The 23,222-nt window shown below is 42.6% G+C and overlaps 1 protein-coding gene and 1 pseudogene across 1 annotated transcript; one reads left to right on the top strand and one right to left on the bottom strand.

Moving 5' to 3' along the window:
• Positions 1-13,119: 13,119 nt before the first annotated feature.
• On the bottom strand, positions 13,120-15,662 carry LOC143484215 (fish-egg lectin-like). Its single transcript, XM_076982851.1, has 5 exons — positions 15,523-15,662; positions 15,213-15,440; positions 14,047-14,261; positions 13,542-13,669; positions 13,120-13,397 (listed from the first exon to the last, which is right to left on the bottom strand). The coding sequence occupies exons 1-5, from the start codon at positions 15,575-15,577 to the stop codon at positions 13,256-13,258; spliced, it is 768 nt and encodes a 255-aa protein (XP_076838966.1). The 5' UTR covers positions 15,578-15,662; the 3' UTR covers positions 13,120-13,255.
• Positions 15,663-16,860: 1,198 nt separating this feature from the next.
• On the top strand, positions 16,861-20,606 carry LOC143484617 (microfibril-associated glycoprotein 4-like; annotated as a pseudogene).
• Positions 20,607-23,222: the final 2,616 nt, after the last annotated feature.

Below are 23,222 nucleotides of genomic sequence, written 5' to 3' on the forward strand. Positions count from 1 at the left end.
AACTGTTCCAGAATGCTGCAGCTCAGCTGGTCTTCAACCTTCCCAAGTTCAGCCATGTCACTCCCTTGCTGTGCTCCCTCCACTGGCTTCTGGTAGCTGCCCGCATCAAATATAAAACCCTGGTGCTAGCCTACAAAACAAAGAATGGTCCAGCTCCTCCTTACTTGATGGCCATGGTAAAACCCAGAAGCTTACCTACAGCCCTCCGTGCCTCAAGTATGACTCGTCTTGACAGACTTTTCTCTGTCCTGGCTCCAAGGTGGTGGAATGAAATTCCCTTGTGTGTCCAAACATCGGAGTCACTTGCTGTCTTCAGACGCCGACTGAAGACCCACCTCTTTCAAGTGCACTTTACATAATTATACTTTCGTCTACTGTGCTTTATCGTCTCTTTCCTCAGGTGTTTGTTATAGGTATTGCTTACTGTCTTTTTCTCAGGTATTGTGCATAATTGGGTTATAGGAATTGCTTACTGTCTTTTTTCTCAGGTGATGTGTATATTCAGGTATAATAATGACTTCGCATAATTGTTAGGTATCATATGACTTTCGTCTAGTGGTTTTTACAGCTTAGAGTACCTTGTGTTCAGGACTATATATACTACCTTGGACATTCCAAGCAACTACATAGCACTTTTGTAAGTCGCTCTGGATAAGAGCATCTGCTAAATTCCATAAATGTAAATGTAGTCCAGGGCCCCGGAGATACATCCATAGCAAGGAGAGGGTATAGGGCAGTGGATTGATCCTTCATCATAGCTGGTTAGGCAGGAGGTGGCTGGCCCAGGGTGGATCTCAGGAAAGGCTCGTCTCTCCTTGTCTCAGTATTTCTCAGGTAGGTGGGCAGCCATTTGGAAAAAGATAAGAGGGAGAATTAGCTCTGTATGAGATCATATGTGGGACAGATGAAATGACATTTAGAGAGTGTGACAGCAACTCTGGCATTAAATTATTACAGCCTAGCTAAAAAGGCAGAACCAGAAGGTAACAGACATGGGAGCATTCTGAGACATTGGCATCCATCCACTACACAGTCAACAAACTTAAGTGACCATGTACAGTGACAGGATGACAGCACCAGCGCCCCAGTTTACCATTAAACAGTCCCACCAGGATTTCGCGGGCCTTTTTTGTGATTGTTGCGGGCTAAAATGTTTGATGTTGCGGGTGTTTTTCAAAAAAATTGCGATGGAAGTTGCGGTGTGTTTTTGCTTTTTTGTGAGTACATTACAATAGGGAGTAAATGTTGTATGGTTTCCTCTATTTAGTAGTCCATTTTAATGTTTAAAATCTATTTACCTATTTATTCAGGGTTGCCAACTTTTCAAGATCGCTTGGAGTGAGATTTGAACTTGGAGGGGGTGGCGAACGTAAGTTGTTACCGGGCGGCCTGTAAAATGGACACAAATTAAGTATTATATCGAGATCGATCGCCAGTGGTTGGCGCCAGATATGGATCAGAGATAAATAAACTTTATCTCTGACTTTAAACTTTATCTCAGGTTAAAGTTTAAACTTATAAACTTTATCTCAGACCCTTGCCGCTTGCGTGCGCTGCAGTGACTTTGCGGGCTACCATTGCATTGTGGGGAATGTAGTGTTTGTGCGTGCAAAACACCATCGGGCGGCTGTGGCCTGCGGGCCGGTTCTAATAGTAATTAAATATCATCCAGGGGGCCATAGATAATCAATTCGGGGGTCCGATCTGGACAGTTTATCCCCGCTTTCATGTAGTGTACCGGGATACTGCTTTTCCCGATCTTTTTGCCGTTATTTTCGTCGCTCATGCTGCTTTCAGTCTGCTCCTCTTGAACGTATATACGGAAGTAAGACGGGAGTTTGTCAATGTCACATCAAGACGACATCAGTGATTGGTCAAATTTGCAGGAAAGTTGCGGTGATTGGCTGAAGTTGCAACACCGCCCTGAATTTGCAGGGTTTGCTTGAAGTTGCGTTGAAGTTGCAAATCGCAACATCGTGACTTTCTGGAGGGTCTGATTAAACCCTTCGTCCATGAACCCCTGGATCTGTACCTTTATCTAAGGGGACACATTCATTACCAAACGCTAAACTAAATAAGACTTAGACTTAAAGACTGTCAGATTTCCGGATATATGCCATATACTGTGGCATGCACTCACTTAACATAGGCCCACGTAATCCTACAATAACACGATATTTACAGTTGGTTTATTAAAAATGCTTTTCAGTAAAAGTCAACAATAAAAACTCCAATAACAAATCCAGGACATTTCCTCACTTAAAAAAAACCCCGGGATGCCCGGGACAGGACGTGAAATACAGACATTTGGTCACCCTAGCCTAGGGCTGCCCATAGACAGGGACCCCAAGGGATGATCTCCCTGGTAACATATCTGGTCTTAGCATTGTCTTGTCCACTAAATTTGCTACACTGCCTATTAATGATTTATTTGTGGACATTACTTATTCATTTTTGGTTGATTCTGGTGCTACCTACTCATCAAACAGTTCTAATCATTACCAGGGACTGATCTCCTACTCAATTAACATGTCAGTGGGACTAACAGGGGTCCCTGTGGGGTGTCCTAAAACTCAATCCATTCCTGTCAGAAGCCCTGATGATCCCTCTATATTTCTGATGCAGCGCATTGTGATTATATATATGTGATTATATTATACTCTCACTACTGGATTGCTGCTGGAACAAGGTGTTATTTCTGAATGCTCATCGCTCTATAATACTCCTGTTAATCCTGATAGGAAAACTGGCCGTAGGTTTACTGGGCTGGAGGTTTACTCAAGATCCAAGACGTATAAAAGGTTTATTAATTTCAATAGCACCAATTGTTCCAGATGTTAATGCAATCCTCACCTCCATTCCAGCTTCACATAGTAACTTTACAGTTATTGACATTTGCTCTGATTTTTTCTCAGTGCCAATCCATCCTGATTATCGTCAGATCTTTGCCTTCACCTTTAGAGGCCGACAGTACACCTGGAACAGCATCCCTCAGTGGTTCATTGACTCCCTTGCAATGTTCTTGGCCATTGTAAGGGATGCTTTGGCTGCATGGACACCTCCTCCTGACTGTGTCATGATAAGTTATGCTGATGACATTTTGCTCTCTCCCACTGATAACTCCGCCTGCAAACAAGGTTCCGTGTCTCTGCTGAACCACATCGCTGAGTGTGGATTCAAGGTATCCCCTTCAAAACTGCAGTGGTACCAGCCCACTGTCTCTTATATGGGCTTCACCTTGACATGAGGTGAGCGCCGACTCTCTGATAAAAGACGTGCTGTTTTGCGGGATATTCCTCCACCCATCACAAAGCGCTCTATGCTCAGTTTCCTGGGGTTGGTTAACTACTGTCACCAATGAAAACCAGACCCAACTGAGTTCATATTATGACAAAATTCTGCAACAGTGCTGCACTAAAAAATAACCTGAACAGATTTCCTGGACTTACACAATGATGCATGCCTTCAGGCACCTGAAAGAAGCTTTGACCTTACCTCCGGCACTAGGCATACCAAATTATGATCTGCCATTTCATCTGTATGTCTTTGAAAATGGGGTCACTTCTGTGGGGGTCCTGGTGTAACGCGGGAGTACAGGGATGTACACACCCAAGTGCCGGTTAACAGCACTAATGCGTTTGTCAGAAGTAAATGCAAGCACGAGGGTTAAACACGTAACACAACACAGGTAGAATAATTGAAAGCGATGCGGAATACTCAATGCGTAAAAGAACAGAAAACAAAATCGTGAAAGCGCGATAACACGCGAAACAAAACAATGCGGTAATCTCAATGCGTAGAAGGAAAAGAAATGTAAACTGTGTGAACACAGTAAAACTAGAAACAAAAACCAATGCGGAAATCTCAACGCCTGAAAGGAAATACTCAACCGTAAGGAGACAGGAGAAAGAAACAAAATAACAATAGTAACTAAAACAACGTGGATAAATGCAACGTGAAAACAAAACCAAATATGCCAGGGGAAGTAACTGGCAGCAGGCAAAAAATGCTGCAGCAAAACAAAACCCTTCCCAAAAATAAAGGCAAAATGGATAGGAAGATAAACAGGCTTTGGAAAACTTGAGATAGGCCAGGGAGCAACGCAGGAGAGAGAACCTCGAAAAAGAAAAGGAGAAGTCAGAGTGAGAAAGGTGACGAGACACCTCGTAGCGAAGCGCAACCACGAGAACAGTAGGAGCAGGTTGAGGACGTACAGACATGACCGAACGAATCAGCAATGATCCGCTTCACAAAGCTTCCTTAAGAAGCCCTTGGAACAGCTGAAACAGATCATTGCTGATTATGCCCAGCAAGTCTAGGACTGACTCGGGTGCCTCTCCTGGTGGTAGAAGGAACGGCATCCGAGCCAGCCCTGACACCTGGCCCAAGAGCATGGTGGTAAATATAAGCCTATTGCATACCTTTCAAAATCTCTTGATTGTGTTTTACAGGGCATGCCTGCTTATTTGAGGGCCGTTGATACCTCTGCACTACTGGTGACTGATGCTGAGAAACTGGTTCTCTCACACACGCTCGTTCTGCACACATACAAACCAATAACTGCCAGATTCTCCAGCTTACTACCTGCTTTCCTTGTTGCCACAGGATGTTTCAGCTCTGAACCCTGACTCACATGACTGTTTGCAGTCCATCCCTGATTCCTCAAGCACGGTTACCATGTCTATGTAGATGGTTCCTGCTCTACTCTTGCTCTTTGCCAAACTCAGTTTAGGTAGCAGACTCACTTCCATTTCGTTCTGCACAGGCTGCTGAATTGGTTTTGCTCTTACTCGTGCCTCTTTAAAACTCAAGTTGTGACTGTTTACACAGATTCACTCTACGCCTTTGGTGTCGCTCCTGATTTTGGAGCCATTTGGCACGCTAGGGGCTTTAAAACATCAGATTGAAAACCTATTTTTCATGCAAAACTTGTGTCATCTCTTATAGAGGCTGCTTCCCTTCTCTCATGACATGATCATCAAGGTTAAGGGGTATGACTCTTCCTCAACTGACATGGCCAGAGGAAATGCACTTGCTGATGTAGCAAAGTGGGCTGCTCTTTCAGGAACGCCCTCATCCTCCGTCTCGGACTTCTTTTTCCTTATTCTCACACACTCTTCTTCCAAATGATGTTGATTTGTTGTTTCTTCAGTTTCAGGCCACACCTGATGATTACACATACTGGGAATCTGAATCATGCACTCCAGATGACTCCAGTCTCATCCACTCCCTGGATGGTAAAATAGCACTTCCCAAGTTGGTCAGCGAATACACCTCTCTCCTCATAGAAAAGCTGACTAGCATTCATGGTGACATGTCTTGTTCTTTACGTCTGCCTGCAGATAAGCCGTCTCACCCATTTATTCCAGGAGAAGTACTGGTGGTGAAATCTCTTAACCCACGGAAGCTGTAATCACTCTAACCAGAACCATTTGTTTGATACTAGTACTACCACAATATTTCTACATCCATATCAAGATTTTGTAAATATTACTCGTCATTCAAGCGGATCCTCTAGGGACACAAACTTTGTTTTAGCTAATGGTACTGCTGGCATCGTAGCTTTTAGCACACCACTGGGCACCGAGTATGCTGTCTACCTCTGCAAATTATCCTGTGGGTGGGGCGATGTGATGTCTGTATCCCCCCCTAGTCTACCCACACAGACATATTTAGTAGCCCATGGAGGACCCAGGTAAACAGCTGCTAGAGCCAGCCAGACCACAGGTAAATTATATGGTCCCACCAATGTCATAATCAACCCAGTAATCCCCAAGGATACAGGAATGTGTTATTGTGTTATAGAGCTGCCAGGTACTGACCGATACTCCCAAGCATTGGCTATATAATATACCCTGATCATTACGTTACAACCCACCCCCCCGGGTAGGTGTAACATACTGATCAGGCATACACGGATCTGGAGAATAGCCGCTTTTATTGAAACCACGATCACAGAGCAATCACACAGGTGAGTTACTCCGTTCAGGGTGTGTTGTGCAGGAGTATTGTAATCGTAGTCAGGACAGTCCAGGGTCACGCCGGTGAGACAGAAGCCAGGAGGTACAGAGGGACTAGGCGGGGGACGAGGTCTAGGAGGAGAGCAGAGGTCGGTACACAAGAAGGCAGTAACACGGAAAGAACACTTGGTACGTGGCATGGCAACAATACTTCACAACCCGGAAGAGAGAGGAGGAAGCTTAAATAGTTGCGAAGGGGAGGGGCAATGAGCAGCAGGTGAACCGCATCTGCATGGTGACCATGTGCTGTTCCTGACAGCGGGTTAGAAATCCCATTCCAACTGGCTAAGGTTTGTAAATGTTCCACCCCTGGACTCCCAGTAGGAAACTCACACTGTGACATTGTTATCATCACGAACTTCACCTCAGATAAATGCTACTCTTAGAGCATTACTTTTGATTGTCACCACCAACTTTTTGATTGACACCACTCCAAGCTTATTGTGGACCTGTTGTCGCCATTCGTACCACTCCCTCCCTAAGTATCGGCATGACTGCTGTTATCCTGATACAGTCACACCATCTGTCACCATCTTACACCCTCAGTACCTCCCCTCTGGGATTTCACCATCTGGTTGTTCCAGACGATTCTTTGAATATCAAATGCCCATTTACTACCAGGGATACCATCTCTGGAATCCATGGTCCAGCCCAAGAGCTACCTTTGGTTGGCCTCTTCTCCTTGGTGGGGGTTCAGCTGCTATGCTGCAAAAGCTCAAGGGTTTGGCATGGCAGGTATTGTTTTTGGCTAATGAAACTGAGCTTGCTATTTAAGCTGTTGATATGGAGTTGTCTACGCTGTGGACCGCTGTCATTCAGCACAGAATAGTACTAGACAATTACTGGCCAAAGAAGGTGGTGTCTGTCGTGTCCTTGGCACATCTTGCTGCTCTTTCATCCCTGATGCTCATGACAATCTAACTGATGTGCTTGCACACGTGTGGTGGAAAATCGAACATTTTCCTTGATGCTATGCTTTCTTTAGAATTTCAACCACACATGAAAAGCACTGTGTACACTCCAGAGCTATCATGTCAGTGTGTGATTCTCTCTATAATTTCCTGGGATCCTGAGCATTGGCTAACCACTATCTTTCTACTGGTGATTATTATAATTGTTGTTGCATTTATCCTTGCACCATGTTTTCTGCCTCTCTTCAGAGCACTGATAAAACTATTCCTGTCCTCCATTATCAACCCATCCTGTGTGGCCTTGCAGCAACTTTCTCCTGAGGACAGCAATGATGATGTGTAAGAGAATTTGTGATTTATTGTCTGTGACCCTCAGTCAGAACACTCTGACATTCAGTTCACTCCCTTATCTATGTGTCTGCTCCTCAGTTAGAACTTATCCCTCTCTCTCTCTCTCTCTCTACCTCTCTCTCTCTGTACTTTTCCACTACACCTAGATACAGTCTACTGTGCCTCCTCTCCTCTGATAAGGAGAACACCAATCATACATGTTTTATTATTTTTACCCAATTGTGTTAAGACACGTCTTCTTAATAATAATACTACATGTATTATCATTAATCTTTGGAACTCTTTCCTGACACCCATGTGTTGGGAATCTGTTCTCCTGGTACCAGCTACGAAACACTGACCACTGTACAAATTTATACTCCTGATTATGAACCCTAATGGGTTCGATCTATGTCTGAAAGATGACTCCAAAAGAAATAACCTTAACATGTTGTATTTTAGATAAACTTTGTCGGTCTTTCTTTCTTTCTTTTTGTCCTCCCAGTTTGCAGAGAGTAGGGATGACACAGAAGCTGCTCTCCACATCGTGGGGACCTCTGTGGACTCCTTTGCTAGGTTAGTGATTACTGTTTTTATATTTTTGTGTTATCAAAATGATAAAAGGGTGCACTGTAAATGGAATTTGTGATTTACTCTCTGTGACCCTCAGTCAGAACACTCTGACTTCAGTACACTCCCTTATCTATGTGTCTGCTCCTGTAAATAAATATGAAAGAGGGATTTGCAACAATCAAAACCAATGCCAAACAATGTTAATGGAGGAATTCATACAAACTTAAATAATTAAATTTATTTATTGCAAAGATAATGAAAAGACAAACATGAGTCGGGTCACTTTTGACCCAGGTTCTGCATCAAAGGGACAATGAAGGGTTAATAATTCAGAAGAGAATCTACGGATGCTTAAAAATGGACAGTATTAGATACATACTAAAAACCTACACTAAAATTATTACACTAAAATCACTACACTAAAAGTATTACATTAAAATCATGACAAGGATGAATTTCAGGTGATTGCCCTTATTTATTCAGCGGCACAGGTGGCATGGCACTGTCCAAAATCAACAAACACTGAATTCCCAAATGTAATATGGGTGAAGTTCCAATGCAGTGGAATTTCAGATGAGTGTAGATGCCGTTTTATGACAAGAAAATAATGGAAATTAATATTTATTTCAAAATGTAAGTGTTGAAATAACAAAAAGTTAATCCAGTTACAAAAATCCAGGTACAACAAAAAGCAAAGCTAGTAGCTTAAATAGTGTATTTAGTGTTAAATTAACTGGTTGTATATATGAGGGTTTAGTCACAACCCACTATGAAGGTATTTTAATTCAAATCATGAATATATATAGTTTCCTTTTTTTTCCAGCGTTTAAGTGATTTTATACACAAAAAACAAAACATGATAGAAGTACATGATGTTATTTGTTGATTCACAGATTTGTCACAGTACAGCCCTGGGCCCCTCCCTTCTGGAAAGTGTATGTGTAGTCAGCGCCTGTTCATGTCCTTATATGTATTTTCTGTGGGTGTGGTACACACATGTGTGTGTATGTGTTCACGCCTCTCATTATCTTAATGTGTCACACTTAAAAAGGGGCAGTGCCAGCGTGCACCCCCCCCCCCCCCCCCCCCCCCGTGTAAAACAGAAAAGTGCCATGGAAAGCGTCGTGATATACGAGTTAGAGGTGTGCCAAAAAATCAATTCATATATCAAAAATCGATTCTCATTTACTACGATTCAGAATCGATTTTAAATGTCCCAAAATCAATTTTAAGTCGTGGTGAAGTCTCGCGTTATGTAATTACAAAATTACACGAGACTTTACGCAGCAGATTCTGGGACACACTCATGCGCGGAAAAGGTTCAAAACAGACGGAGGAAAGAGATATTCAACCTGCCCCGTCTTCATTTAAGGCAAAAATACGGGTTCATTTTGGTTTTTATCGAATGCTGGGGAAGACCGAACTGGACACAATGTAGCTCGTGTGCAAGGCTTGTGTAATGCGGTGAGCACGGGAGCGTTAATATAGAGAAGGGTGAGAAATAATATAGAGAATGGTGGACCCAAGTGCCGGTTCGCAAGATCAAGACATTTGACACTTGTCACATGTATTAGCGAGAGGGAAATGCGCACAGCGACCCAGAACGAACAAACAAAACAGCGCGGAAGACTCGACGCGCAAAAGAATGGAAACTAAAACCGTGAGGGCACGGAGTAAATAGAAAACAAAAAAACAACGCGGAAAATACAACGCGTGAAAAATAACACTCAACCGTAGTGAGACGGTAGGAAGAAACAAAATAACAACAGTAACTAAAAAACAGCGCGGATAAATGCAACGTGAAAATGAAACCAAGGATGCCAGCAGAAGTAACTGGCAAACAACGCCGCAGCAAAATAAAACCCTTCCCAAAAATAAAGGCAAAACGGATAGGAAGAAATACAGTATCGGGAAAACTTGAGATGAGTCAGGAAGCGAGGCAGGAGATAAGCAATCACAGAGAAAGCAGGGACCTGGCTGTGTACGGTTACGCAGGTTTAATCTGGGACTGACTCTGGTCATTTTACCAAAGCACTTTATTTTTGTTAATTAAATGTGAAAGACACTTAATTTTCTGTATTTGTCATTCTGTCTTGCTAAGCAGACTGTAGTAGATCATGCAGATTTTATAGACTGAAGCAGACATTTTTATAAATCAAATTGTTTTTTGAATTGAAAATCATTTTGAATCGAAAATCGATTTTAAAATTGAATCGTGGCCCCCAAAATTGGAATCGAATCGAATCGTGAGATAGTAAACGATTCCCACCCCTAATATGAGTACCTATTAAGACACGCTCTTGAGGCTGAGGAGGAGTGGCTAGCTTTTTAGGGGCCTGGCAGACTGAGCATTGGGCGATCGTGCCAGCCAGCGAGGGACTCCTCCCCCATGCCCGGCGAGACTCTCACGGGCATGAAGGAACCGGTGGTGCTCTACAATGGAATTATAGGGCAAGCTCTGTCGGAGTATGAGGATGAGAACACGGAGGAATAGGATGGTCCACCCCCTCCATGTACTCTGGACTATCTGGGCAAAGGACACAGTCCACCCCCCATTGTTCTTATGAGCGAGACCCAGTATTTTGCTTCTTGTGCTTTTCTTGTGCTCTTGCGTCACAAGATTTAGATTAAATAATTAAAAATGGATAAAATGCATTTTCTAGTATAGCAGTCATGTTAAAACAGATGTATTATCTACAAAGAAATGACAACAGTTAGCCTAATAAGCTTGACATGACTTAACCAAAAGGGACTGGTTTAATAATTTACATATGCAAGTAACTTAAAGCCAGACTTAAGTAACACCAATGATGGATCTGTAGACTCCTGCTTTGCCCATGATCAAGCTGCACCATCACTTTTCTAGCTCAAATATTATGTGTTAATATTTGTGTGTGTAGGAAAATTGCTCTGCATCCCAGGTGACTGCTATACCATTGCTAAGTCCCGGGTTGTTGCTAAGTAGTTGCTAACTGTCAGCATCCCTGTTCTGACTAGCAGAGGGCCACCTTTCCAGAATAATAGAATATCTCCATGGTTACTGTCTCACCTGTTTTCAATTTCCGATTCCGTAATCTGTTCTGGCCCCATCCCAATGCGGCGCGGCGATGAACAATACAGCAGGCTCACGTCGTTAAACCGCTGGATGTCCAAGTGGTACTCTGAAAATCAAGTGGGCTTTATTAATGAAATACAGGGTAGCCAATTGGACATCTGAACTTTTGACACCCTACGCATGCGCGTTAAACTGCACTAACTTGTTAGCTAGCCTCCAATTTATTTAAACTAAAGACAACAAAGTGTATAAAAATGTGTGCCATAGCTGGTCTGAATAAGAAGCCTAAAACCTACCACTTCATACAGAATGGGAGGAGGATTTGTTTAACTATGTCATATTCACTACATTTCACTATGTCATAAGTGCGTTTGCCTCATCTGTCAGTGTGCTGTTGCTATTCCAAAGGGAAACGTGTAGCGGTATTTTCGGACTGTTCAAGCATCAATTCGAGTGTCACTTCATTGTTAAACACAAGACGTCCTTCTAAGACGGAGATGATAAAAGAGGCATTTGTTGAAGCCGCTGATTCCTTGTTCCGAGACTTTAAAAACAAATCTGAAATATTATCTTCAATCAAAACTCTCCAGGTATCAAGGAATACAGTCACAAGGCGCTCTGAAGCCATGGCCGAGGATTTGATACAGCAACTTTGGAAGGATATTGCGGACTGTGAGTGTTTCTCGCTACAATTAGCGATACTTTAAAATACTTTATAAATATAAATAAATAAATAGCTTATTTATCCTAAAATGAAAAGGAAAAGGAAAGAAAGAGTACACAATATTAAATGGTAATAATAATAATAACTTAAATAATGATAACATAGAAGAAATACATTGGTTTAGCATTTTTATTGTAGGTAGATCATTTTGACTTGGTCATCTTATAAGTAGCTTGCAAGCTGAAAAGGTGTGGGCACCCCTGATCTAAACTATAAAAAGTATTGCCCTGCTGTAAGTGATGATGGCTGATTAGGGTGATGGGTTTAAAAGCTCACCTCAATTTTTTTATGGTGCCCCATAGTGTTTTGACTAGACTCCACATTGTCATGAGTAATGCTGGTTGTATTTTGACCTTTGGCCTTATGAATTAGACATTTGTGACTCTTAAAGGTACTTATGAGATAGAACTGATACGGTCATTTGTTTCCCTATCTTGGACTTTGTAGTTAATCACGCTTACATGGAGTGTGATGAGAAGTACTACTTATAGGCTTTAACTAAATCTGATTATTTGTGTAGATTTTATATAGTTGTATATAACTGGTTTGTTTCTCCTGTTTATGTTTGTAGGGAGATAAGAGGATTTTGTATTTTGTTTTAAGTTTCTTTCATAAGAAGCCTTAGTTTAAGAGGGCGGTATGTTAGTGATTTTCTTTGTTGTGTTGGCTTAAACACACCCTGAAGTGGTGACTCCAAATTTAAAATCATCAGTTAAATATTATAGATATCTGTATATATATCCAAATATTTGTAACACAAATAAATGAATGGTCATGGGCAAGAACATCAATTTCAGTGTCTCCCTCTATAATTTTTTATGTTGCGTCATTGGCCAACGAGCCATTTTAGCTCCCTGATCAGCTCCCGGTTCAACACCAACTGCTGTCATGAGCCACCCATTTAAAAATCAAAACATATCTGACACAATTATGGATGTGAAGTAGCCAGAGATTATGTGGAATTCTCTATTAGGCTGAATTTCAACATGTGGATTGCACATCTGCGTTGTCAAAATGGACATAATGTTTATGTGTGTGTAGGAAAATTCCTCTGCATCCCAGATGATTTCTATACCATTGCTAAGTCCCAGGTAGTTAGTTGCTAGGTTGTTGTTAACCATCAGCAAACCCCTTCTGGCCACCAGAGGGCCACCTCTTCAGAATACAATTGTATTTTCCTACGTTCAGTAAGCCTTACAAAGTCATTTGTGCTTGTCTTGCCCCTCATGTTTATGATATCTGCTCGTGTGTTTTGGTCTCTGACCTCTGCTCATTTTTGATCTGTCCCATGACTGGTTTTGTTTTAGATCCTGTGCCTTGCCCTCCGATATATCTGCAAATGGATCCTTCTTCCATCTCAACCTTTGTCACATTAACGGATTTATGATACCTCGGGTAGTTGCTAGGGTCATGCTATATGGTATACATAGTATTCTATATGGTTGCTATGGAATTCCAATTTTATTATTATTACTGCATTATTGCAACATAAAACATTAAACAGAGTTATGCAAATTTAAACTTTATTTTGCTTCTTCATATATACTGTTTTTTTTAACTTTTATAGACACCGTAATAGACTGCAAAATATTAATCTTATTCTCTAAGAGTCTAAGACTCTGACATAGTGGCAGCGTTTCTTTTAAATGCTGCAGTCTAAAATGCTGTCATCTGTGCCAATGAGCCACAGGTGTCCGAGATCGTAGGAAAGGTGTTTGAATTTTTGTGAATGTGGGATGTGTTGCCATCCAGTGCCAGTTGGTTTGCATGGAGAGGTGCCCTCTCTGGAAGATAAGAATTAAATAGTCCATTATGTAACTTAATCAAAGGTAGAATACTCTTAGATCTACTTATATCATCTGTGACTGTCTTTTCCAATGTGGAGTTTTCCTGCAATGTATATAATAAGGCAAAAAAAATCTAAGTACCTGTAATAGATATCTCCAAGGGAATTGACCCCATACACCTTTCCATCAGTAGAAACTTCAATCATGGAAAGAGCTCCGGGTACTGACTCCCAATTCATAGATCCAGCACAAGCTGTAGCATTTACTCCCTGACAGAAATCAGAGTCAGACTGACAATTTAGAAAATTCTAACTTTGGGAATAAATATTATTAGAATGAGAATATAGTGTAATAATTCTTTAACACTATGCCAACATAAATCAGTAAAAGGTGACAATGGCGTGTCAAGAAACCAAAACATTAACTACATTGTGCCCAGCAAACGCAAAGACAGTCTGAAAGAATTGCAGCACCAGAGTTCAATATGATAATGAGTGTATGATATCCTTCAGTAATCACAACATTGTTCCAAATCCACCTTCATAATGTAAATGAGTTGACTCCTCCCCCTTACCTTCATAATGTAAATGAGTTGACTCCTCCCCCTTACCGTCATAATTTAAATGAGTTGACTCCTCCCCCTTACCTTCATAATGAAGATGTTGTCTTGGTTGTTGACCCCCCAGCAGCTGTAGGGTCCACAGCTGTAGTATTTTAGCTTTCCTGGGATGTGAACCCAGTGGGCATCAGCACCTGTCTTGTAGCTCATGGTTTCATCCCCGTTAAGGCAGAAAATGTCATCATACATGTTGACACCAACTGTGAATAATGATCCCCCTGCATCTGTCTGTTTCAGCAGACCTTGAAGTTAGAAAAAACATATTGTACAATGCAGTTTTACAGGAATTCAAATACAAAAAACAATCACAATGTAATAATTTAGACCCTAGTCCTTCATGTTACTGTAACATATTTCTTCATGAAGGCGGATACATGCGCAATAGACAGCAGGTTCTATTAGACCCAACACAGGGTTCATATCCTCTGTTTCTTCAACCAGGCCAACACGGATGGCAGCAGGAGAGTGAGGCACAACGAGGAGCTAAAGCAACCCAACAATGAGCACAAGAGTAACATAAAAACACACAGGCTGACAAATTAAAGAAACACTATTAAACACACAGGGCAGAGACTCTGCGACCCACAAGACGAGACTAAATAGATTCAAACTCAAAAGAAGACTTAAACCATATACATGTATAAAGTATGACAGAACTCAGGGCACAAAACAATTAACCACAAAGAAAACACTACAAAGTATTTAACAAGATGTACGGAAAGCATAACTGCAAACCAACACCAGGTAAGGAGATAATCAAACATAAATACACACAGTAAAACAAATCATCAGGGTAACCTGAAGATACATGAAACATATTAACATGCTATAACCAAACACCAGGAAAACTTAACTGAGATAAGGCAGCAAACAGTAGGGTGATTAGACAATAATTAGCGTTAGCAAGGACAGACTCGCAACCACAATAACCTGCAAGGAAATCCTGGAACACACAGGGAATAAATACCAAACCAATCAATAACAGAACTAGAAACTGCTGAAACACATAGGGAGGTGGAGTTATATACACGGGGACGTGATCAACAGAACAAGACTCATGGAAAGCAAAAACAAAAACAAGACTGAAAGACAGGAGGGGCTAAATGAGATGTAGGCAAAACCTGACAGAGGGGCAGAGACAGACGTGACAGTTATATGTTAAATTCTTGTCCAGTATGTATGGACCTGCCTACCTGGAACAGTTACCCAGTCCCCTCTCACAAGTTTGAAGATGTAATTATCTGAGTTGACTCCCCAGACTCCAGCAGGACCCACACTGACATGCTTCAGGGATCCTGGTAAATTTGTCCACCCGGTTCTATACAGAGTGAAGATCGCACCAGCTGAGTTCACTCCAAACACCTGACCGTTCCCAGCATCAATCTGCTTCAGTCTGCCTTCTACCACTTTACAGTCAAGAGCTGTAAATCAATACACACCATGAGATGAGAACGGAAAGAAGTGATAAGTATTGGTCTTATTTAAATAAGTGTACACACTCACCATGACTGGTAATCCAGAGGCTCAGGAGCACAATGAGGATGGCTGTTCCCTTCATGGTCTTCAGTGTTCTTCCCCTAGTGAAGTTCTGCTACAGGGAGATGGTGTTTATTTATAGTCTATAGGGACGTGGTGGGGGGAGGATCTGTCTCCTCCTCTTAATGTAGTAGAGTGAGTATACAGTTAGTAGGCTTGTTTACGAGACACTGTTAATAATCATTGCATGAGCACTGGAACTCCTCATTCTGCATGAGCCTAATTCTCCTCATTCTGCCCTATCTTACACTCATTCTCTTGATTCTACCCCATATCACCCTCATTCTCCTGATTCTGCCCCACACTGCCTCATCCACTAGTCTGCTGACTGGAAACATTTCATCATCTGCTTAGAATATTTACATTTAACTGTGTGTTTGCAGATTTTAATAGATTTTATTCAGGTTTGTGTTTGATAGATTGAATGAAGGACCAGTGTTGCCAGGTGGGAAATGTAGGATTGTTGTACCAGAGACATAAAATTATCGTATTTTGAAGGAAATTATTGTACACCTATCATAACCAAAATTCAGCCAATCAATGCGATTGTTCTGAGGCAAAAGCATACATGTCACTCGTAGCTCAGGGGTGAGTTTCCCAAAACGTTCTTAGCGCTAAGTACTTCTTAACCTTGTACGTAAGAACGAGGTTATGAAGTACTTAGCGCTAAGAACGTTTTGGGAAACTCACCCCACATCTGTTTCTGGAAACGGATGACTTCAGTGAACACAAAAAATCTCCAACAGACTGATTACAACTGATTACAACCATACATTCACGGAATGGTCAAATTATCATACATTTGGCCTTTTTTGGGATTGTTGATTGTACATCATACAGAGCGCAAAAGTATCATACAAATACGATACAAAAACTTAGTTTCATTTTGGACATCACGTGTTCCAGAAGTTCCAATATCATGGGGGTTATGCTGACCCCTGTATCACAATTATAGTCCTTTTGGGTAGCTGTTCCCAGCAGTCCCTGTGGCAGGGTAACTGGAACAGGCTGTGCAGGTCCTGGCTCAAGCTGAGCAAACGGGAACACATTAGAGGCCAGGTGACCAGGAAATGACTAAGTAGCACGGCAAACTGCAAACCGGCAGAAGGCAGAAGCTTTTGAACATGGTGGCAGGCCACTGCTAACAAACTTATCAGTTAATATCTTTATATCCCGCTAGCTTAATTTAAGACAACCTAAAAAAAATAATCTCTAGGTGTATCAACGAACTCAACCACTCTGGAGCACCGCAAAGATTTGGACAGTATATTCACATATATAGACAACTGCTTTGATAGAATCATCATGAACAAAGCAGATAAGATGCCATCCACCAAGAGGAGCCGTGCCAAAGCTTCCCCAGGAGTGGCCTCCCCACACACCTGTAGCACGGTGGACATTCTGGAGGCTATCAACAACAAACTGTCCAGGTTTGATGCATGCCTGGCTCAAACTGGCTACTCTCTGCGGTGGGGGTGGTGGGGGTCTGGGCTTGGATGCAGTGGTGGAGTGTGGTGTCTCCCCGGAGCGACCTCTCCCTGCCTCGAGCTGGGGGGGAAAACACAGTGCCTAATTAGCCAGCTCTCCTCTTCCAGAGGACCATTCCCTCTGGACCTACGCAATCCCACCCCACCCCCCTTCACCCCCCACACATACAACACACACACAGTACTCATACATTTAGGATCCTGGGGGGCAGACATGTTATCCAGAGGTTGACGAGGTGGGCCTGCTGCTATGGTCTCAACCGTCTCCTCACCACCTCCTCACCTCAGTTTTTACTGCACTTTAGACATTGAGGGCTTTTGAGGGGACGGTGTGGACAAACACTGACCAGTGGCCCGGGGCTTTGCCCACGTTTGTCCCAGCACCTGTCCCCTCAATTTTAACTACACCATAGTCACACACACTACCATACATGCATATACACCAACACCTACACACAACACAGCACTGGGGGTGGAGGGGTGGGAATGCCTTCCTTCACCCGTTTCCTGCTCCCTGCCAAGGCGGGGATGGATAGCTAGCACTGGACTGGGCTGGTGGCATCCTGGGGCTGCTGCCGATCCTGGGAAGTCCAGCCATGTGGCCCCGTCGCGGAAGGTGTGTTAATTTGGATGAATGTGTGTCTTTTTCCTTGTCTCTATTTGTATAGGTGGGTGAATGTGTATGTGTTGGGGGCGGGGTGTATAAATGAGTGTATGTGTATATATTGGGGTGAATGTGTAACTACATTTATGGGACCTGGGATGAGACTTCAAATGTGAGGGATGTGGCTAGGAAGGTACTTGGTGTGACCTCGGGACAGAGGAAGATAGACAAGGAGTCATGGTGGTGGAATGAGGAAGTTCAGGAAAGTTTGAGAGGAAAGCGGCTGGCTAAAAAGAATTGGGATTTTCAGTGAGATGAAAATTATCCCATTATCCCTACTGTCATCATCCCTCCAAAGCTGAGACCCAGAGTGTTGTCCGAGCTACATACAGGACATCCGGGCGATGTGAAAATGAAGGCCGTTGCTCGTAGTTATATGTGGTGACCAGGAATTTATGCTCAAATTGAACAAGTCTCAAAGACCTGTCAACCTTGTCAGCTCATGCAAAAAGCACCAGGACCATCACCTCTCCATCCAGGGGCTTGGCCTGGATCTCCATGGCAAAGGATCCATGTTGATTTTGCTGGTCACTTCCAAGTCCATATGTTTATGGTAGTGGTAGACACACACTCTGGCCGGATGTATCGCTCATGAGCTCCACCACGACCTCAAAGACAATACAGGTTCTAAGAGGGCTTTTTAGTCACTATGGGCTCCCGGAAGTCTTAGTTAGTAATAAAGGCCCACAGTACACCTCGAGCGAGTTTGGGACATTCATGAAAAGGCACATCCACTCTGCGCCATTTCATCCATCTACAAATGGTCTTGCAGAACGATTTGTGCAGACATTTAAACATTTGCTGAAACGTTCCACAGAAACAGCTTCGATCCAAGATAGGCTAGATGCATTCCTATAATGTATAGCAACACTTCGCACTCCACAACCAAGGAGATGCCATCCATGCTCTTAATGCATCGCAAGTTTTTTTGACATATTAAAGCCAACCGTCGCATCCAAGGTTGAGAAAGCTCAAAAGGTGCAGTGTGCTTGTCGAGACATTCATGCGAAAACCAGACTGTTCAAGGTTGTTAACAAAGTGTTCGTTTGAGATTACGGGAGAGGAGTGAAGTGGACTCCGGGACTAGTGGCAGCTGAGACTGGTCCTGTGTCATACACGGTCAACACTGGATCACCAGAACACTGGAGACATCACGTTGACCAGATGTTAGGCAGACATGCAGGGTTGAATGTTTCAACCAATGAGGACCTGCACACTTCAGAAGCTCTACCTGAGATGGAGAACATCGTTTCCACACCTGCTATACATCTCTCTCCTGAGCCTGGGAGTGTGTCTTCGATGCAAGCAACTCCAAAGGTAACCAACACACCACAACAAGAGATTGGTAAATGATACCCATCAAGAGTTATCAAACTGCCAGCGCATTATAGTCCTTAAGATGTTGAGTAGGGTGTTCTGTTGGACAATTTGAATGAGAGACTGTTGAACCTATTTGTTGTTAATCTAAGAGGTCATGTCTCAAGAAAAAGAGCAGAATAAACCCTTGACTGACCTAAGGGGTTTGGAACAGTCTACTCCTGACCTCAAGGTTAGTGTGTGAAGAAGAAAAAGGTTATTAGAAGGTTATGTTAATGTTCGCTGGGGAACAAGATTTTGTAGGGAGGAGATGTGATGTATGTAGTCTGCATGGACTATTCTGGTGTGCGTCATTCGTGCCACTGTTGGGCGCTGCCCTGCCCAGTTGTGTGTTTTCTGTCTGTATACGAATGCAGGTGCCTTAGTAAAGCGATATTGTTCCACAAGTGAAACAGTGTCCATGTGTGTGTCCGCAAAGGGTTGTCTTAAGGAACCCACAACATAACAAGTAGCACTGCTTCTATGTAATGTGTTTGCATTTTCACTTCAGCTTGATTAATAACTTTTATAACATGTGTATGTCCTGCACCCTCAGGGTTAGAGAATCTCTATCAGCTCACAATCAAGAGGAAGTATGAGCTGAGAGTGGACCTGCAGGACTTTGAGGAAGGAACCGTGTATGCCCGGTACTCCTCTTTCTCTGTGGGATCTGAGACTGAAGGATACAAACTCCATGTTAGTGGCTTCATCAATGGAGGAGCAGGAAAGAGAGAGAGAGAGAGAGAGAGAGAGGTGAGAGAGAGCGAGAGAGAGAGGTGAGAGAGAGGTGAGAGAGAGGTGAGAGAGAGAGAGAGAGAGAATGTTGAAAGTAGTTGATGAAGAGTAGGACGACATTTCAGATTTGTCCTGTGCTTCACCATCTTTTGCACATACACAATGTCTCTTTGCAATGACACAAGGTGAAAATGGTTGAGCAAAAAATACATTTTACATTTTCCCCAGCTATACTTTATTAGCACAGACATGTTTGTTGGCTGAAGTTTCCTTTGGTTTTGCTCTAGGTCTATGTGTCTTCTTCCTTGTAAGTCCTGAAAGCTAACATACCCATCAACCTCACCTATAGCCCTAACCCTCAGGAGGCAGGCTTTGTGTGTCTGCATGTGTGTGAGTGGGGCAGGGTTTGTGTGTGTATGTGGTGACACACAGGATGTTTGGATAACTAAAATGTGTATTCCTTAAATAACATGCAAAGTTATTATCTTCATTTATGTGGTAGTGTTCTGAATATGGACAGTATGTCTATACTGACACCTCCTCTTGACCACAGAAGATGCTCTGAATGAAGGCAATGGAATGGAGTTCACCACCTTGGACAAAGATCAGGACACTCATAAGGAGTTGAACTGCGCTAGATTTTCCTTGGAGGGTTTTGGTACAGTGCTTGCCACAACACTAACCCCAATGGGATTTATCTGTGGGGACGTGATGGCACCCATTATGCCATTGGAAATGTGTGGTCGCTGTGGAAAGGTTATGATAATGGTCTTAAGTCTATTTTTATGAAGATCAGACCTTTGGCTTAAAGTGGAAGTTCACCCATGATTACATCAGTTATCTTGGTACTTGGGACATTTTATAGATGTTTTAAGCTGTTTTGGTATTAGTACAGTCACATTCAGTATATGTTACTGACTTTTTCCATCTGTGCACACTAACTTGTCAAATCTACTTTGTAAAACTAAAATTTAGATAAACAAATAAAATCTGAGTTTGTGTGAGAGACCACTGTGTTAGCAAAAAACAAGTTTTATTTTTTTCCTTTATTCAAATGACAACATCTTCATTCTTTCTTTTTATTCTCTTGTAATGCCTTGCCGGACACATTTTTTTCTCTTGTTGATGTTGAAATTATATGAGTCCTTATGATTAACCTAAGAGGTCATTACAGGAAATGATTGCATAGCTGCGTTATGTAGGAGGGGTTTGAGGGCCTCTTGAGGTTTTAAAGAATGTGACTTGAGACAAGAGAAACACTGCAGGCAAGCTGCATTTAAGTCTTTAATGTTGTCTTTTAAATCTTTGAATCTCTCACAATCACACTGAAATGACAGTATGACTTTGATATTTTAGCGTTCATACTATACATGTATATTCCTGTCAGCTCTTTTTACTGTTATTGATCTTAAATGAATTCTTCAACAAATAATGATATTTTCACACAGACATTTTCTACACAATTTTGACTTGCCCCAAATGTAGATTAGACAAACATGTTAGATGTCAGATGTTTCCTTTATTAGCTTTGCAGTGGAAGTTCAGTTCTTATCTAGGGAGGCAGTATTGGCTGCTGTTTTATCTAGGATCTTTTCTGCATCTCTTCACATGTTGGCCTCACACAGTATTCAGTTTTTACATATGGTCACAGAGACGTGACGAGAGGAAACATAGTCATGTTTTTCTTCTTCTGGCCTCCACCTCTAAACCAAACAGCAAAGTTGGTCTACAGCCATTTCCATCCTTTTTGCAGAATCTGTCACCACCCGTCCTTCCTCATCATCTCCCTGACACGATTCCTCTCAGCACCTCTTCATCACCTGTCTCACTCCTCTCCCTGACACCATACCTCCCCAGCACCTCTTCATCACCTGTCTCACTCCTCTCCCTGACACCATACCTCCCCAGCACCTCTTCATCACCTGTCTAACTCCTCTCCCTGACACCATACCTCCCCAGCACCTCTTCTTCACCTGTCTCACTCCTCTCCCTGACACCATACCTCCCCAGCACCTCTTCATCACCTGTCTCACTCTCCAACATTCGCCCACTTCCTTCAGTTATTCATTGTCTTCTCCTGCCCCAGCATGCGTGATTTGAATGGGCAGAGGTTATGTAGAATAATGCCCTTCCTCACACAGCACTAGTCATCCAGGCATGGCCCAGTGCTGCAATGCTGGGGATTATAATCTGTAAAACACAGACGTGCAGGCCCGTCGACAGGGGGGGACAACCGGGTCTGTTGTCCCGGGCCCTAGGGCCAGGGGGGCCCATCAAAGAGCCCAGCAATTTATTTTTTATTTAAAGTCTATAATTTTTAAATAATCTTGAAATCTTTCATTAATATAAAATTATGTACTCATAATAAGCTCAATGGCTCAAATATATATGTTTTTTACCTATCTGCATATTTTCCATTAAGTGCATACACCCCCGCCTCCCACTGGAAAATGGTTTGATCCAGCACCGACTGTAGCCGGCCGGTATCCGCCCAACAGCGGGAAATACAGTGGTGGATAGTTAAAGTAAATACAGAAATCTGGAGCGCAGAAAAGAAAGGAAAAACATTTACCTGACGAATTTTAAAGTTGCATTGTGTTCCAGGTTTGAAAAGTGCTGGAATTTAGGGTAAAGTACTTGAAAATGCTTGAAATTGTAACTACTTCGTTTCACAACAAATAGCTGTCTGACTGAACAGTTCTCGTGAAGACGTTAAGATTGGGCGTTTTGAAAATAAACAACCATTAAATAATGTGATAAAAAGCGAATTATTTCGAATCATTTCGAGTATATGTATAAATATTTAACTTAATGAAGTTTAACGTGCTGGAAAATATTGAAATGGACCTTTAAAGTGACGTACACGTGCTTTAATTCCACCTTATAAAGGTGTATGAACCCTACAAACATGACTTTGTTCATTGCGCTGAAGCGCGGCACGCGCGAAGTTACAAAATTCGAGAGGTGCACGACCTTGCGAACCGGCAGCGCGCGAGGCCCTCGCGCATGGGCGGAGCCACTGCGATTACGTCATTTTCGCGCGAACCCTCGTGCCACTGGCGCTGGGGGGGGGGGGGGGTCACATGAATCTTTCTTGTCCCGGGCCCCAGCAAGACTGTCAACGGGCCTGCAGACGTGCACCACATAACTGTAGGCTATAACGTTACAGAGGTTGACATCTGGGATTATTTACATTTATTTGAAGAAGTATCAGAGACCTCCTCCGCATTTCCTGGTCCGTGACCTCAAAAGGTTTTGGGTGCAATAGTTTCCCATTCTTACTAGTCACGCTAGTTCTGCAGCTCAGATGAAAATATGTCTGTGGGAAAATGTCTGTGGAACTGAAAAAAGTGAGATATAAGTGGAAAAACAAACTACCAATAACAAATGCGAGCATTTCTGACACTCTGAACTCCTTAGCACCT

This window comes from Brachyhypopomus gauderio, chromosome 20 (assembly GCF_052324685.1).
Source record: "Brachyhypopomus gauderio isolate BG-103 chromosome 20, BGAUD_0.2, whole genome shotgun sequence".
NCBI lineage: Eukaryota > Metazoa > Chordata > Actinopteri > Gymnotiformes > Hypopomidae > Brachyhypopomus > Brachyhypopomus gauderio.

What these genes read in the sequence shown, in the direction of transcription:
- LOC143484215 (XM_076982851.1), bottom strand. Translation starts at nt 15,577, where the DNA reads ATGAAGGGAACAGCCATCCTCATTGTGCTCCTGAGCCTCTGGATTACC. An exon ending in GGACTGGGTAACTGTTCCAG is followed by an intron (nt 14,262 to 15,212) that starts GTAGGCAGGTCC and finishes TCTAACTTCAAG; the next exon opens with GTCTGCTGAAACAGACAGAT. An exon ending in ACAACATCTTCATTATGAAG is followed by an intron (nt 13,670 to 14,046) that starts GTAAGGGGGAGG and finishes GATTTCTGTCAG; the next exon opens with GGAGTAAATGCTACAGCTTG.